General features: G+C 57.5%; 2 protein-coding genes across 2 annotated transcripts; one reads left to right on the top strand and one right to left on the bottom strand.

Annotated features, from left to right (window-relative positions):
- Positions 1-1,222: 1,222 nt before the first annotated feature.
- Positions 1,223-14,592, top strand: TMBIM1 (transmembrane BAX inhibitor motif containing 1). The gene is given in 14 exon segments (XM_058665007.1): positions 1,223-1,274; positions 4,284-4,370; positions 7,673-7,725; positions 7,727-7,904; positions 9,353-9,453; positions 10,476-10,540; positions 10,636-10,689; positions 11,088-11,138; positions 11,547-11,586; positions 11,779-11,816; positions 11,969-12,056; positions 12,278-12,373; positions 13,165-13,218; positions 13,557-14,592. Coding segments are annotated over 14 exon segments (1,089 nt in total). The 5' UTR covers positions 1,223-1,237; the 3' UTR covers positions 13,704-14,592.
- A 570-nt stretch (positions 14,593-15,162) lies between these two features.
- On the bottom strand, positions 15,163-17,525 carry LOC131477903 (probable hydrolase PNKD). Its single transcript, XM_036493013.2, has 3 exons — positions 17,317-17,525; positions 16,422-16,590; positions 15,163-15,570 (listed from the first exon to the last, which is right to left on the bottom strand). The coding sequence occupies exons 1-3, from the start codon at positions 17,381-17,383 to the stop codon at positions 15,420-15,422; spliced, it is 387 nt and encodes a 128-aa protein (XP_036348906.1). The 5' UTR covers positions 17,384-17,525; the 3' UTR covers positions 15,163-15,419.
- Positions 17,526-17,542: the final 17 nt, after the last annotated feature.

Raw genomic sequence — 17,542 nt, 5'->3', positions numbered from 1 at the left:
AGGTCCTTTGATTCTAGACCAGATGCTATTATGAACGATTTTTTTTGTCCTGAGGGTAGCTCCCCTGAGATGGCGCATAAAAAACACCATTTTCACCTTTACCTCGCTTGTTTTTGGTCTTTTCTTCCTTGGGTGCCCCTCCTGCTACTATGGCAGGAGCTACTTTCCCTCTTTTCCATAAATAAATCTTGCTTTGCAAACTGGAATTGTCCGTATGAACATTATTTTGCGTGAGATAAGAAAAGAGGTTGTGGCCGTGTTTCACGTCGAATTCCCTACAACACTGCGAATGCACACGTGGGAAGCAGCAGGCCACAGGCTCTGGTGCTTGGGTCCCTCTAAACCCCTCCCCCTCGACCTGGGAGAGAGATTAAATTCCAGGCTCCTGACTCCTCCCTGGGAAGTGAATCAGTGCATGAAAGATACTCTCTCACTTGCCTCTTGAGTAAATAAATCTTTTGTTAAAAAAGAAGACTATACTTTTGAAGACTACTTATGTTTTAAGCAAAAATAAAATTTGCCACACACAGCTCTGGAAAACGAGTAAAACAGACATTATCCGCTAAGGAGCACCCAAAGCGAGCTGTGCGCCTGGGAATTGGGGCATGGTGTGTATGTGGCAGAAGTTATATTCTTCCTTAACTCGGGTTTTTTACGGCTCCGTTGTTGTCACGTATCCTTTAAAGCGGTGAGCGACCACCTTCCCGCGGGGTTCTCTCGGGGCCGGCGGGAGCAGCGCTCCCCCTGGCGGCGCCCCGAGGCTCCGCCCCGCCAAGGGGCCGACGCGACGGGGCGGGGCGCGCTGCCCCTGCCCAGCCCAGCCGGCTTGGCCGCCCAGCACTCGCAGCACCCGGAGCCCCGGAACGCACCGTCGGAGCGGCGCAGGCAAGCCTTTGGGGGTCCCTGTGGGCGGAGGCGGGGCGCTGGGCCGGTGGGGGCCGAGTGCGGACCGGGGCGGCGCCGGGACTGGGGTTCCCAAACTTTCTCCGACCGCGCCAGTTCCCCAGTTAGCCTCGGGCCGGCCCTTCGTGCCCTAGGAGCGGCGCCAGCATGCCTGACCGCTGGAGTTTCGCTTTCCCTGGGCCCGGGCCGGTCGTGGACACCTGCCCAGTTCGCTGAGCAGTGCGTTGTGGGCACTCGGAAAACGGCGGGGGCCTGGGATGGGTTGCTGCTGCTGCTGGTGGGGTGTCTTCGCGTCCCTATCTTCTGGCACCAGCAGCCCCAGGGCGGGTCTAGCATGGCAGCCGCACGCACAGACGCCAGCTGTGAGTGGGGTGAGAGCTGTCTTAGTCCTCAGCTGGTGCGAGGAGGGAGGGAAGCCAGCCCGATGGGCCTTGGAGCAGGTGTGGTGTGGGTAGGTGCCTGAAGAGCCAAGGAGTGGGTGAGGGTATCCACCTGGCAGTGCTGGCCATGGCAGGGGAAGTGGCTCCTGGTACGGCCTGACCCCAAGCTGGCTCAGGGTCAGAGTGAAAACAAGGCAGGAATGGAGAAAGGGAAAGAGAAAAGAAAGGAAGTTGGGGCGAGGATGGGGCTGAGGGCCTGAGGAGGAGGGGAAAAAGCTCTAGGGAGCCTGGGCCCTGCCACTTCCTGTCCCGCTGTGGTGGTTGTCAGGTTTCTGGGCGTGGGGCTGGACTCGTGCATGCTGGGGTGGGCAGGGGCAGAGTCGCCAGTGACACCCCAGTGTCATCAGAGGGCCCTGGCGTGTCCGGTTCTCTGGCCTCTGAAATATTCATCCCACTGCCGAGCTTTGGTTTCAGACTGGGGCCTCTGGCCTGGCTTTGGTAGCAGCAGAGCCAGGAGCTTGGTGGCGCTGCTTTGTGGGGGACCACGGCCAGCCATGCTCCTGGTTACCTGGCTGCTCCCTGCCTTGCAGGTCCTGAGCTTGGGAAGGAGGGGTGAGACAGCCTTGGCCAGGGCCCTGTCATCGTTTGTCCTTCTTGGGCAGTGACTGCAGGCCCTCACTTGTGGAAATGGGCATGTCAGAGAGGGTAATGAGGGGGTAGGGGCTGGGTGTCGGGGAGACCCTGACGTCATGAGCTAGGGTAATAGTCACCTTGGCTTGGCTTCCTGACCTGGCTGTGAGGGCTTGAGCACCTGCAGTCGCCAACAGCGGCTTACCCTGGGTACCCCACGATGAGGATCAGGGGACAGACTGGGCAACCAGAGAAAGGACAGCCAGAGGTGCCTGCTGGTCAGGAGCAGCAGAGGGGATGACCTGGGCAGGATGTGTCAAGGCTTGGATTCTGGAGTTCTTGGCCAAACCAGGATTCCCCAGGCTGCGGCCAGCCGGTGACTGGGGGTGGGGGGAGTGGGGAAGTATGGCTGTGTATGATGATTGTGACTTGCTCCGTTACGCAGGAGATGTCAGCATCTTGGTTTGGTACCAGGTGAGGTATCCTCCACCTCTTGGCAGTGGGTCCACTGTGGAATGACCCCCAGAGGACCCTGGCCCTGAGAGAGGGACGTGATAACCACCATGAGGAGTTTTGAGATTGGAAGAGTTGGGACGCCAATTATTTTCCAGGTTGTGTCTGCCTGTAAAACAAAGGTGCTTCAGCCAGTCTCCCACAGGATATTAATAGGGTGCCTTGATAAAAGAGTTTCAGGCTACAGCAGGTTGACAGAACCTTGGGCTACACAATGCCAAACAGGTTTGTTAGTGTGGGACTTGTCAGGGCCTTGAAATAGGCCCTGGTGCCAGGTGGAGTTCCAGGAAGGAGACTCATCTGTACCTGTGCTTCTCCAGTGATGTCTCTGGGAATGCCTAGCGAGGCCATTCTCGCTGTACTCTCTGGTTCCAGTAACCCAGTCTCCTCCTTCCCCCAGGGTCATGAAGGGGCCCAGGACTCTGGGCTTTCTGCCTCGCCCTTTCTCGCTTCACTCCAGTGCTGAGCGAGCTCTCTGCAGCCTCTGGGGTAACTGAGCCCCAGGTGGAGAGGGCCGGGGGTGTCCAGCAGGCATCTTGGGGACAGTTTGGAGGACACGGAGTTACGGTCTCCCTGAACCTGGCACTTGCCTCTGCTTCTGCAGATGACCTATGGGCCAGTGGTCAGCAGTAGTGGCCCTGGGGTGGCTCCTTTGGGAGTCACGTCATTCTACCCTGAAACTTTCTCTTCCGTTAGGCTTTCCATTCACAAAGATTGGCAGGGGCCGGCACTGTCACACAGTGGGTTAAGTCTCTGCTTGGGACTACCCCATATCAGAGTGCTGCTCAACTTATGATTCAGTTCTCTGCTAATGTGCCAAGGAAGGCAGAAGATGATGGTCCAAGGGCTTGAGTCCCTGCTACTCCTGTAGGAGACCAGAATGGGGTTTCTCGGTTCTCAGCTTTGGCCTGGGCTACACCTGGCAGCTTTAGTCCTGGCACCTGTACTTTTTTGGGGACTGAACCAGCAGATGGGAAGATTTTTCTTCTCCCCCTTTCTCTCTTTCACTCGGTCTTACAAGTGAATATATAAATAAATCTTAAAAAAAAAAAAAACCCAGCCAGGGATTGGTAGGGTGGGAGTGGATGTTGATCTTTTTGGTTCAGGATAACTCATTTACAGGATGTAAAAACTGAGTTCAGAGCTAGGAAGTGCCTGCCGTGACTCACACAAGGGGAATCAGTGCGCAGGCCCGGCCCTGAGCACACGACCCTGCCTCCTGACCCAGGTGCAGGCGATAGATGAACTTTTCACTGGGAAAAGGAATCAGTAGCATGTGTGCTCAGCTGCCTCCCAGCATTCTGCAGAGTGGGGTCAGAAGAACCCCCTGCCAGGGCTGACCTAGCCTCGGCTCCTCTCTGTGCCTGCACCTGCTGCTGTGTGCCTTGGGTTGTGAAGTCTCTGAAGTTTGAAAAGACAGAAGATGCCGCTTTGAGGAGGCGGTAGGCTTGGCCCCAAGTGTCACTGGCCCCTTTGGTGGCTTCCTCTCCCCTTATCAGCACTCCCAAGCCCGTCCTGCCCAGCTCACAGCCCTGTGATATACGTCTGTCCCCAAAGGTAAGGGTGATGGCTCAGGCCACAGCAGCCATCTGTCTGTATGAGTGATGGATCTCAAGGGAGTTGGCCTGGCCACAGGGTGGGGGCAGGCGTGGATGTGGGTGTGTGTGCTTACGTCTCCCTCTAAACCCTTGTGGTGGGCTGGGCTGGAAGGGGAAGTTCCACACCTATGACCAAGAGGCCCTAGTGGCCTGGAGCAGGAACTGGGCTGGCTCTGGGCTCTTCTGGTCAGCTGACCTCATGATTTCTAAAGTCCACGCCAACTATGATCCTTTGCTTTCTTTCTTTGTTTTTTTTAAGAATCCTCCGGCCCAAGACTCCTCCGGCCTGGTGACTTGCCCAGACACGTCTGGGTGTATTTCTGTATTCCTTTGCCACTTGGCTCAGGTGGGAGGGGACATGTTTTATTGGGAGGGGTGGGGAGTTAGGCAAAGCAGAGGGTGGGTGGAGACTTGGGCCTGCTGGGTGGGGCTTCCTGAAGGCCCCTCTGAGCTATTCTTTCTGTCCTACTCTGGGCGTCCCCTCCTGGCAGTGAGGAGGGCACGCTGCCTGGATCAGTCAGCCACGCCTTTCTGTCCCGCTCTCCAAGGCACACACCCTTCTCACTGTAACCTCAGTCGCTCTGGCCTGAGATGCCAGGGCCTTAACCCTTCCTGTGCCTCAGGAGGGCATGGGCCTGGGTACCAACACTGAGCTGCCTCAGGGCCCAGCTCTGTGCCTGAAAACTTAGGTCACCTGCAGGCCGGCTGTTCAGGCCCAGCCACTTCCACTGCCACCACGGCTGGAGTCCCAGGTCCTGTGGGAGAAAGGAGATGTTCTTGTTCCCTCCTGGGGGGCGTGGACGGGGATGGAGGCCATGACCCAGGCTGCCTGCAGCCATATGAGGCTTGTTCCGGGCTGGTGGTCACATGGAGCTGAAGGTCTTTGGGTTTGAGGAAGACATAGGAGTCCAGTGGGGAGTTCCTCCAGCAGCTCCTGGGGGAACCCAGGGTACTGACTGCCATGCTTGGGGGCATCTCCCCTCCTGTTCTCTCTGCCTTCTGCTTGCCAATGTCCCATGGACACAGGGAGGCACACTGACCGCCTCCCTGTCTCCTGCTCCTCAGTGGAGGCCCTGAGAACGTGGAGGTGGCCAGGACCCTCATTGGGTCAGGCAGGAACCCTGGGCCCCGGAGCCTCCTGCCAGGCCAACGGGGTGGGGTCCTCCTTCCTCTGGCACTGCTCGAAGGGAGTGTGGCTGAGGTCAGCAGCTCACACAAAGCAGGGTGGAGGGGCAGGGGGGTCTCCTTTCAGCTCTGACATTGTCAGTCCATCTCTGGATCCCCCCAACCTGCTGTGCAAGCCTGTCTGGGTGTGGAGGCCTCAGGTTGGGGGGTGGGGAGCCCCAGCAGGAGGGATGAGAAGCTCAGATTGACAGGGAGTAGAAATGAGGGATGCAGAGCCTGGCTCAGGCTGGGAAGTCAAGTCCCACCTCCATCATCTAGGTGTTGGGGCCAGTGCCTTTGGTGCTGGGCTTCTGTATGGAGCTGGTCTTTTTTTTTTTTTTTTTTTTTTAAGAGATAGTCCCTTTTTATCAGGTGTCTGGCAGCATCCGATAGGCTCTCTGGTCCATTTCCTCACTTAATTCAATTACTGTTAGCCTTAAGGCCATTTTCCAGGTGGTGTTTGGGGTGAATGAATGGTAGCTGAAGTCTCCGGAAGGCAGGCATATTGGTGAATTCTCTGGAAGCAGAGATGTGGCAGAGCGGGGTGAGAGAGGATGGGGGCAGGGTTTGTGTGTGTGAGTCAGGAGCCAGAGCTGGACCAGAGCGCTGGTGGCCCTCTTGAGGCCTTCCCGCCACCCTTCACTCTTCTCTCAGTGGGTACAGGAACGCCTTGGTCAGGAAAGGCAGCTGTTTGCCCTGCCTGACTGTAGGCAGGGAGAGGGGGCGGCAGTTTGGAGCCTGGTCTGTGGTCTGAGCTGAGCTCATCTAGCCCACCCATCCACGCCACTGCATTCTGCACAGGTGCTCTCTGAGGAGCTTCCAGGTCAGGAAGTGGTGACCTCATGGTTTGGTGGCACAGCTGGGCCTTCTGACCACCCAAAGCCCTTCCTGTCAGTGCCTCGTGGGTCATGTACTGCCAGCCCTGGGTCCAGGGTGTTGGAAGTTGGCAGTAATGAGACATCCCAAACCCCCCACCCCTGGGCTTCTAGACGTGATGCTGTGCTTTTTGGTTACTCAAGAAGGTTCTGAAGGGGGCAGGGTCCAGGCAGAAGGCGCTTCTTGCTAGAGGGAGAGGCCAGTTTACCTCCCTCTTAAAAAAACCTATTAGAGCGATTCATGGTGCTGGTACATAGGACGATCTTCTTGCTGTTCTCCAAGTCCCAGACACTGTGTGTGCCAGCCTGCATTCTATGTCATAAGCCCCAGCATTCCACCTTGCCCTGGCCCTCCCACACCTGCCCTTCTGGGATGCGCTGCCTCATACCCTCACCCCCTTCTTGCCCACCTGTTGTCCCCAAACTCTGCTTCTGCCCCATTAGCTCCAGGAAGACAGGCACAGCTTCCCTCAGGGCAATGCACTGAGCCCTGGCATGCTATTCGATCCCCTGCCACCTCCCCCATTGGAATGACCCCAGCTGTCCTAAAAGACAAGAGATAAGGCAGTCCTTTTTGTGGGCCCTGGGCTGCTCAGGACTCTGCTGACCTGGATCTGGGGGGTGTTTCTCTTTGCTCTGGGGGATACTCTAGGGAGAGGTGGCCTCCCCAGGGACCTTGGGCCTGAGGACATGGGATGTGCCAGGTGCTGCAGGGCTGGTTCTTGGATTCCTGCTTCACTGTCCTGAGCCCAGAGTCCTCACTGGGGACTCATGGCCACGTTGTCTGCACAACTGAGCCCCCTTCCAACTCTGCTTCCAGGGTCCTCCCTTGCTGGGTCCTTGCTCTGGCTGGGTTGATGGGCGGCTCTTATACATCCTGTTGCCCCTCCACCACCATCATCACCATGTGGGTGGAGCAGAGCAGATGGGGAAAAATCCCAGCAATCCCACACACCCTGGGGTTTTATACATGTGTCTCCCCTGGGTCTCTGCACTCTCTACTCCGCGACAAGACCAGTGCTAGGAGCGGTATGGGCCGCAAGCTACCACATGCCTATCACATGCCGCAGCTGGGACTTGACTGAACCACAAACTCCTGTCTTCTTAGGCCTGCCTCCCTGCCCCCAGCCCTGTGCACGTGCTGGCTCTGGCTTCCCAGACATCCCCTGACTCAGCCTGCCTCTGTGCCAGTGGCCCCATCCCTCTTGAGCCTGGCAGCCCTGGCTCTGGGGCCAGCTTGTTTTCCTCCTCCTCTCAGAGCCCTGGCTCCGCTCCAGCTCTGGCTCCCAGGCCTGGCATCCCTGCCAGCTGCCACTGGGGTGGTACTGACCCCTGCAGATCACATTCGTCCCTCCACTGATACACTTGGTGGCTCCTGGGCCCCTGGTTCATCCCTGGTCCTTGCTCTCCTGTGGCCAGGAGGCTTCAGAGGAGAGAGAGAGAGAGCCCGAGGAGAGGTGGCCAGTGGGTAGCCAGTGACACACTGCGATTTACAGACAAGAGGCCGCCTTTCCGTGGCAGGGACGGGGCTGGACCGGGCAGGGTGGCAGGGCTGTGGAGCCAGCTGCGGCCTGGCACTGATGACCGCTTTTCATGTCTTCCATTTCAGGTCACAGCAGCTGGGGGAGCCCTCAGCCCGTGAGTGGCCATGTCCAACCCCAGTGCCCCACCTCCGTATGAGGACCGCAACCCTTTGTACCCTGGCCCTCCACCTCCTGGGGGCTATGGACAGCCGTCCATGCTGCCGGGTGGGTACCCCGCCTACCCACAGCCGGGCTATGGTCATCCTGCTGGCTACCCTCAGCCCATGCCCCCCATCCACCCGATGCCCATGAACTATGGTGAGTCTTGGAAGGGTGGATGGAAGCTGCTGGGAGGGGACAGCATGGTGGGGGTGCTGCGAGACACCTGCTTCCCCTCTCTTTGCTCAGTTCCTCTTCCCTTCCATAGTCCCTGACATACCCTGTTTCTTCCTGACCCTGACCCTTAACATCTGGCCTCTGCAGTCACTTGCTAGCCCCTGTGTTCAGCAGGAGACCGAGTCCCTAAGTCCAGATGGGCACGCACGCAGGAACAGCGTCTGAAGGGTTCCCTGAGCAGGCCCTTGCTGTGCCCAAGCTAGGCTGCTGCCACCCACCCCGACTCAGCAGCTTCTTAGGAATGACCTTGCAAGCCAAAGCACTTTACTTATTTATTTATTTTCAAAATATCCTCAGTGTTAAACCCTGAGCACTTAAACAAGCAGGCAAGTGAGGTTCAGGAATAAGGGGAGACCAGAAGGCAGTGAAATGCTTTCTCTGTGGGGTTTACCTGTAGGTTCTGAAAGGGGTTCCCAGAGAGGTTTGAAAGCCCGAGGCCTTGGAGCCAGGGCAGAGCTGACGATCACCTGGGCGTGTGTGCATTGGTGTGGCCCTGAGTATGGCACTCTCACATTAACAGCCACTATGTCCTTGATATATCTGCTCCTGTGACACCTGCCGCAGAGTGCAGCCCTTAGCCTGGGTCCCCTACACACACACACACACACACACACACACACACACACACCCTGGAATCCCCTGCTGTGACACACACACACACACACACACACCCTGGAGTCCCCTACTGTGACACACATATACACACACACACACACACCCTGGAGTCCCCTGTTGTGACACACACCTACCCTGGAGTCCCTGCTGTGACACACACACACCCTGGAGTCCCTGCTGTGACACACACACACACACCCTGGAGTCCCCTGCTGTGACACACATATACACACACACACACACACCCTGGAGTCCTCTACTGTGACACACATATACACACACACACACACCCTGGAGTCCCTGCTGTGACACACACACACACACCCTGGAGTCCCCTGCTGTGACACACACACACCCTGGAGTCCCTGCTGTGACACACACACACACCCTGGAGTCCCCTGCTGTGACACACACACACCCTGGAGTCCCCTGCTGTGACACACACACACCCTGGAGTCCCCTGCTGTGACACACACACACACACACACCCTGGAGTCCCTGCTGTGACATGGTCAGCCCCACTCCTGCCTGGCTTCCTCACTGGATCAGGGCATGCACCGGGAACACAGGGGCCCTCCACAGATGTGCACCTCGGCTCCCTAGAGCCACGCCTGCGTTGGTGAGAGAGGTTTCTGTGCTCTTTCTCGTCTTGGCTGGATCTCCGTGAGGTGTTGTGTGAAACCATGTCAGGGAGGCTTTGGGATGGATGCTACTTGTCCCAGGTCCTCAGGTGAGCCTATGTGATCTGTCCCTAGGCCCAGGCAGTGGCTATGAAGGTGAGGAGAGAGCAGTGAGTGACAGCTTTGGAGCTGGAGAGTGGGATGACCGGAAGGTCAGGCACAACTTCATCAGAAAGGTGAGCTATGTGCTGGGAGGGCGCCTCAGGCTTGGGAGTGGGGAGGGACAGGTTAGCTTGACTCCCTGGCACAGTCTCCTGTACATCACAGGGGGCTCTGCAAAGAGTTCATTGAGGGGCTGGTGTTGTGGCAGTTTTGGCTGCCACTTAGGACACTGGTGTTCTGTACTGAAGACCCAGCTGGAGTCCTGGCTAATTCCTGATAAAGAGGCTAGAAAGACAGTGGATGATGGTCTAGTTACCTTGGCCCTTGCTCCCCGCATGGGTGACCAGGATGAAATTCCTGGCTCCTGACTTTGGTCTGGCTATTGCATCCATTTGGGGAGTGAACCAGTGGATGGAAGACCTCTCTGTTGTTTCCCTTTAAGTAAATAAATAATCTTTTAAAAAAATGTTCATGGAAAATGCATATTACTGGCCCCCTCCCCCCCAAAAAAACTATGTATGGACTTAAAAAATGTTCTGTAAAAAATGAACATGGTGATGTTTTTCAAGTCCCTTCTGCCCCGCCCCCACTCCTCAGGGGCATCTACAGCTCCTCAGACCCCAGTGTCCTTGACCTTGATTTGGGAGGGCAGGTTCCATCTGGAACAAGCTCCGGCTGGGTCCTGTCCAATGTCCTGCCTTACCCAGACATTGCTTCCCGTTAGACTACAGGCAGTGGGGAGCCAAAATAGTCATACTCGCTTGTCATCTGCTCCTTTCCAATTCACACCTACAGCAGTACCCTGTTCAGTGTAGACAAGCATAGTATGTGCTACATGGGAGCACATGCCTGTGGAGGCCATAACTGGCTGGTCAGCAGAGGCTGGCTGGGGGCCATGGGGCAGGCGAAGGCCTATATGCAGTACCCGGGCCAGCCCTCTGCTGGCCTGCACTGTGGGGAGGCTGTGCAGGCTCACAGCAGAACAGCACCTTCTAGGCACTGACAGGCCACGGGAGGCTTGGGGCCGCAGACTTTGGGCTCTCTGCTCTGGGACTTGGCGGGGACTCTGCACTGATGCCCGCTGTCTGTGTGGCAGGTGTACAGCATCATCTCTGTCCAGCTGCTCATCACGGTGGCCATCATCGCCATCTTCACCTTTGTGTGAGTCTCCTGGTCCACTCTTGTCCACCCCCAGGAGCTCTGGGCCACCTGCCAGGTCTCACTCCTCTCTTATCCCCCTCCCCTCTGCTGCACAGGGAACCGGTTGGCCAGTTTGTCAGGAGAAACGTGGCTGTCTACTACGTGTCCTAGTGAGTACCAGCTGCTTTGCACCCAGGGCTCATGGGAGTCCTGAGCCAGCTCCTGCAGTTTCTGCTTCTGCTCAGGGCTGGGATCAAAATGCCTTGGAGAGGGTCCTGCTAGTGGCTAGGGCTTGTGCCTGTGCTGGGCAGTGCTGGTGTGGGAGAGTGGGCTGGGGGTGGGGCAACCCCCTATTCTAACCACTCGGCTGTGGCCTCTCTCAGCCTCCTTCATGGCCCAGACCTGTGTTTCAGAGGGGCTTAGTGCCCTGACTGGGCACGACCTTGCCCTTGCAGTCTACAGAACAGCTTGCCTCAGCCCTCTGGGGCTGCTGTGTGTTGCGGCTCGGCTGGAAGAGGCTGAGTGGCTTTGGGCCCACAGGCGACTTCCCTATTTCTTTTCTCTCCAGCGCAGTCTTCATTGTCACCTACCTGACCCTTGCCTGCTGCCAGGGACCCAGGTGAGTCCCAGGGCTTTGGAGGGTGAGAAGGGATGGCTGGGGGTGGGATGGAGATGAAGTATTTTGGGAAAGAAAGGGACTGCTTATGGCAACCTGAACAGAGACTTGGAGGAAGTGATGGTGGTGGCAGTAAATGGCACTGCGGGCATGCATGGGACCCCCCTAGCTGTCCCTCTCACAGTGACCCTGCACACTAGGTAGCATTGTAACCTTTGTCATACAGGTGGTCATCAAGAGCTGTAAGTGTGAGTCCTTCTGGTTCATAGCACAGACCCACCCCACTGCCACTGTCTCTATGCAGAGCCCCGAGCAGGGACCAAGGCCATGCCAGGCCCCCTTCCCTGCCCCCTGTGGAGGTTGACGCCCTGGCTTGGCCTAGACACTCAGCAGTGTTTCTGTCCCTGTCAGGCGCCGCTTCCCATGGAACATCATCCTGCTGACCCTCTTCGTGAGTCTGTGGGGTAGTGGGAGGGGTGGCCCACACTGGGAAGGGTGTTCCGCCTGTCTCTCCCACCTCACCCTGACTGCCTGCTTCTAAGTCTCGCTGTGGCTCCCTCTTCCGAGCTCAGTCACGTGGTCACAGTTGCCAGGGTGCAACCATTCTACATTAAGTATTTCCCTCTGTCTCTCCTGCCCTTAGACTTTTGCCATGGGCTTCATGACGGGCACCATTTCCAGGTACTTGCAGAGATGACCCACGCTTCCGCAAAGGGTGGATCATGGGGTGGGTGGGGTGTGCTCCTGGCTGCTAGTCACCTGGGTGGGTGGGCTTCTGTGCATGATCCTTCTAGAAGGACTGTAAAGTTATTCATCCTCTTGTAACTCCTCAGTATGTATCAGACCAAAGCCGTCATCATTGCTATGATCATCACTGCTATAGTGTCCATTTCGGTCACCATCTTCTGCTTCCAGACTAAGGTGAGGCCATGGTGGACCCTGCAGGGTCACTGCATCCCTGTGCCCTCTGAGTGTCACACTGGCAGGGCCTTACCCCTCTATAGCAGGGCTTTCCTTCAGAGACCAAAGCTGACCCCATCACATGTGCATCTACACAGTGGCTACCTGTGTTCCCTCGGCGGTGTCCTGGGGTCCCTGCCAGGAGTGCTGTGCTCTGAGAGGTGCTTCCCCCTTGCTGGCAGGTGGACTTCACCTCCTGTACAGGCCTCTTCTGCGTCCTGGGCATCGTGCTGATGGTAACCGGGATTGTTACTAGCATCGTGCTCGCCTTCAAATATGTAAGTGTCCTGGGGGAGCAGCACTGAGGAGTCCACGCTCCTGGCACTCTCTGTGCAGCAGCCTCCCTGCTGGACAGGCTCTGACTTCCAGAACCTTTGCTTAGCTGGCACTGGCACGCATGGGCAAGCACTGTCCCTCTGACTTAGGGGATAAAACTATCTGTAGAGACATGGCACCTGGGATCTTAAAAAAAAAAACAAAACAACGATGCAAATCCCACAGGAAGTAGTGGAGCAGATCTAACAGCTGAGACCAGCCTCCTGAGTCAGATGAGGAGAACCGCCGGGCCAAGAAGCTGGGCTGGGTGGAAGGGAATTTAGGGATCACTGGACCAGTTCCTTCTTCAGTTGCAGAGGGAGAACATGAACCCCCTAGGCCAAGGGAGAGCAAGGGGCCTACTGCCCACCGCACTGTGGGACAGGGACCTGTAGGTGCGTCGGACAGGCTGCTATGAGCACTGCCCTGCTCAATTCCTACATTGAACAGGGAAGCCCATGGCGGGCTCTGAAACTGCATGCTGGGTGTGCTTCCCCCCGTCCCCAGATCAGGTCCCATGCCGCCTTGTTCCCAAGTATCATGGCCACCTGTGTACCTTGACTAACCAGCTAAGACGGGCCAGGGTTGTTTTTACATAGCTTTGTGGGATGGCTGCCGCTCTGCCAAATCTATCACCATTCCTAGCTTCTCCTGGGCCCTGATAGGGGCAGGGGGAGGATGAAAGATGGGCAGAGGAACCACCTTGGTCCCACCTTGCTAAGGCCCCTCACGTGGCCCAATCCCTCTCCTCCAGGTTTACTGGCTGCACATGGTCTACGCTGCCCTGGGGGCCATTTGTTTCACCCTGGTGAGTATGCCCCTACCCTGTCTAGGAGGGGGAACTCAGGATGGAGAGGAGGAATTGAGAGTACAGCATGAGTTTAGGCCATGTGGGCCCATGGCTGACGGGCCCCACCCTCATGTCACGAGGTCCCCCTGATTTTCTATGCATGCCCACTGTCTCTTGAACAATGCTAGCTTCTAGAACACCTTGCAGGCCATGTACAGATAATGTGTGTGCCTCCTTCCCTGGGCAGCAAAGTGCAGGAGGGCAGAGCTCACGCATGTGTGGCCAAAGCGTAGCGCATGCCTAGCTCCCAGGCCAGGGTCCCCCAAGTTCTCACTGGGGCTTCCCCTTTGCTGTAGTTCCTGGCCTACGACACGCAGCTTGTCCTGGGGAACAGGAAGCACACCATCAGCCCTGAGGACTACATCACGGGCGCCCTGCAGATCTACACGGACATCGTCTACATTTTTACCTTCGTGCTGCAGCTGCTGGGGGACCGCAACTGATGGGCAGCCCATCCCAGTCCCCCGCCCCGCCCTGGGCTCTCGACTTTGTAGAGGGCTGAGCCCTGTGGCTGGGCTCTGGGCCTTGCACCCTTCTCCTTCCCTTCAGTACCCTTCCTGTCTGGCTGTGGATATGCAGGTTCCTGGCGGGGCTGGAGGAGTGCAGGATTGACTCTTGTCTTGGGTGGCCATGGCAGGAAATAGGTTGGGGATGTCACCCTATTCTTCATGGAGGTGCAAAGGGAAATATGCAAGGTGGAAGTGACTTCAAGGTGAAGCCCCATCTGTCTCCCCCATCCCCCATGCCCTTCTGCAGGCCTCAAGGCTGGGGAGCTGGAATGCTTTCCTCTCCCTAGCCCTGTAGAGCCAGAGTGCTTTGGCTGCAGTACTGAACTCACAGGCTGTCATCAACCCCACATTGTTTCTGTGACAAGCACAGGGTTAGGGATGGGGATGAGGCCAGAGCAGGGCAGCAGCGACCCTGCCTGCCACCTGGCATGTGGTAGGCCTGAGCAGGTGCCTATACCCGTCTGGTGTCCATCCTGCAACGCTACTTGGGCCTCCCTGCTTGTGCTTCCGGTCAAGGGAACCTCCTGTTTCCTGTGCTCAGGCCACTTGGAACAGTGAGGAGGGTAACTTGTAGGGTCATGGATATGACCAGAATATCAACCAGGCTGAACCCAGACTGGGGTCGAGGCAAGGAAAATGCCTCAGCATCCCCTGCCCATGAGGTGCCTTGCCACTGCCTTCCTCATAACACCAGTGTCAGGAGCAGGCTGCTGGGTAGGGGCCCACGGATGTATTAGGACTTCTTCATTAAGTACTTGATCCGGAATAGAGTACACAAAGGGACACAACTAGAGAGATAATAAAGTCTTATGTTTAGAAGTTACACTTCTGGTGGCTCCACTGGCCTTCACTCGGAGAGGCACCACCTCCTGCCTCTGACCTGTCTCAGTTCCCATGGTAACCAAGCACACTGGAGCACGGCCTTCCTTCCCCAGCTGGCGAGGGCTCAAAGGTGACTGAGTTAAGGGCGAAGCCCAAAATGCAGCAACAGATGGAAGGGATCAGGGCCCAGGGCTGTGAGGCTAACTGGAATGCTTCCCTTCCCCATAGGGCCCTGCGCCTACCTGCAGCTCTGTAGCTGGGGAAGGGTGTGGTGTGCAATTGCAGAAGAAATCAGTGGACCAGCCTCTCATATAAACAGGGAAACTGAGGCCCTGACAGGTCCGAGAAGTCCTGACTTGCTTGTTTGCCTCCACACCCTGGATGCGTTCTTGGAGTCTGTGTTGTTGGTTTCTCCTCGGGATGGGAAGGCACCCTTCTGCCTGCAGCGGTTCCCAGGGCTTGGTCCCGGGGGTGGGAACCTCCGCCTGCTGCGCCTAGTCCCAGGACTGTCTCACTATTACCCAGTGCGGAGGCTCTGAGCTCTAAGCTGAGAGAGCATGGACTGGCCAGCCCCACCCGAGGGAGGCACTGACCCAGGCCTGGTTCCTTTCCACTCACACTTAGTCACTTTATTTGCCTTTGGCTGCCTCCCAGGCTGGGAGGGGTGGGGCTGGCTGCCGCCCAGGCTTCATGCGCCCCCTGGCGGACTTCAGGGACATGGCCTGGGATGCTGGGGCGCTGGACCCTTGGCAGGCGGTACAGTCTGTGGGAGGGCCACAGGGCTCCTCAGCTCTGAACCCCGGACCCATTTGTGGGGGACCGGGTGGGCTAGGAGGAAGCCCTGAACCTCTGGCTCTCATACTCGCCCGTGTTGGACGCTCGCATGTTCTGCCGAGCCTTCATCTGCTTCAAACGGTCCTTGTCCACTTCCCGCTTGGTGAGGATGAAGAGGAGGATACCACAAGGGAAGCCGATGGCCCTAGGGGGGTAGGGAGATGGGCACGGGGTTTGGGCAGGGGCCGAGTCTGAGCCAGAGTCGTCTGACCTCCTGGGGGACAGGAATGCTGCACTCCCTCTAGTATCTACTTTTCCCTGTGTAGGCAGCTGGCGGGAGCCAGGCTACTGTCCTGCTACATACCTCCTTGGCCTTCTTGGTCCCTGCATGGGCCAAGTTCAGACTTTCACACAAGACCTCACTCTGGCCCCTAGGCTGGGATACTCTGGGGCACAAACCCTCCTTGGCCTTTTCCCCTCTATAAGTCTACCCACAGACCCCACCTCCTCTCCCAGATTCTGTTCTTAACTTCAACAACTGCTACCAGGGAGGTACTTTGGTGGTGGGGGGGGAGTAGGAGAGGAGAGCACGGAGTCACAAGGCCTGCTGAGAATGCCATCTTTGTGAAATGGGACGGTGAGACGAAGACCAGAACACTACATGGTAAAGCACAGCGGCGCACCTCAGGTGCTGGGGAGCCCTGTGAACACCCCTTCCCCTCTCTCATCGGTAACATGCGTTGCGTTAAGGTCAGAGTCACATCCAGCAGATCTTGCTGTTTCTGTACAACTAACAGACTCTCAGCACTGGAACATGGGTCTCACCCCAAGTCTGCAAAGGGAGGTGGAGGCCACGGACCCAAATTTGCATCGCATCACCAAAAAGCCACAGTCTTCCTGGTTTCACACATTTTTCCCACCTCCCATTCCTCAGATTCCAGGCCTCGGATCCTGCTCACCGTCTGAAATATCTGAAGTAACTTATGGGTCCTGGACCCTCCCCAACCCCTCCACCGCCCCTACCATTGGCAAGCCAAGGGGGCAGTTCCAACTCACCAGGCCAGCCCCACAGCTTTCATGGGGTTCCTGCCCCTCTTCCTGGGAATGTATTCCAGCTCCGGGGAGAGGGGTTCGGGCTCCTCCTTGCCCTCCGGAGAGCTCTGGCTTTGCAGGGCTCTGCTCCTGTTCTGGGAAGCTTTGTTGGCAGTGGCTCCGGAGAGAATCCCTGGGGAAGGAGGGAGAGGCAGGTGGGTGAGGGGTGGAGGGGGAAGGGGCGGGGAGGTTGAGAGCTGACTACAGCTCACAGTAACAAGTGCTAGCGAGCATCCACAGGGAAAATCGCCTGTGAGGAGGCACCTTCGGCAGTCACTTCCACGTCACTGCAGGCTCGTCACCCTGGGGCCAGGAGCGCAAGCTTTGCTTTTCTTCCCCCCCTCGGACGCCAGGACGGGAAGGAAGGACCGCAGTGGGGAGACTCACGCGAGACTCCCAAAAGGGATCCGGGAAAAGGTTTTTACAACTGCAGGATGCTAGGAGCCTTGGAAGGGAGCTTAAGGGGGGATCTACTTCGACCCCTCACCGTAGCGAAGAGGAAACCGAAGGTCCCGAGAACAACCGCCTCGCCCCAAGGTCAAACTGCCAATTCTCAGGGGCTGGAACCCACCGGGGCGCTTTCCTCTGCACTGCGGTGAGTGTGGAACACCCGGAGCGCGGGAGTCTGAAAGGCTTCCTCAGGGCTCCTTCGCTGCAAGACCCCAGAGACGTCGTGGAACCCGACGGCAGGGGGACCTACTGGGTGACAGCCGCAGAGCATGGATTCTCCCCCAGACTTAACAATCTGCAGAGAGCTGTGGGCATGATTCGACAGCCCTGAACCGCTGCTACTTTAGGTGGTTTGTCAAGGGACAGGGGTCTCCTGCACTTCTGCCCGCCCCTGGGTCCCTCTCCTTACCCCGGAGGACGCGGGCGTTTCTCGCCCCCCGGCCCTTCAGCGCCGTAGCCGCTACCACCGCCGCCATGTTCAGATCCCACCCCCCCTTCAGCGCGCTCCCCGCCGGGAATTGTAGTTTGCGTAAGGGGCCTCCCCCGCTCCTTCCGCCTTGCCTACAGACCAGAAACTACATATCCCAGAAGTCCATGGAACGAACCCGGGAGAACTACTATTCCCAGGAGACCGG

Source organism: Ochotona princeps, chromosome 5 (assembly GCF_030435755.1).
Source record: "Ochotona princeps isolate mOchPri1 chromosome 5, mOchPri1.hap1, whole genome shotgun sequence".
In the NCBI taxonomy this organism is placed as follows: Eukaryota; Metazoa; Chordata; class Mammalia; order Lagomorpha; family Ochotonidae; genus Ochotona; species Ochotona princeps.
Note: the sequence above shows the minus strand (reverse complement) of the source record. Positions and strands in the feature narration are given on the sequence as shown.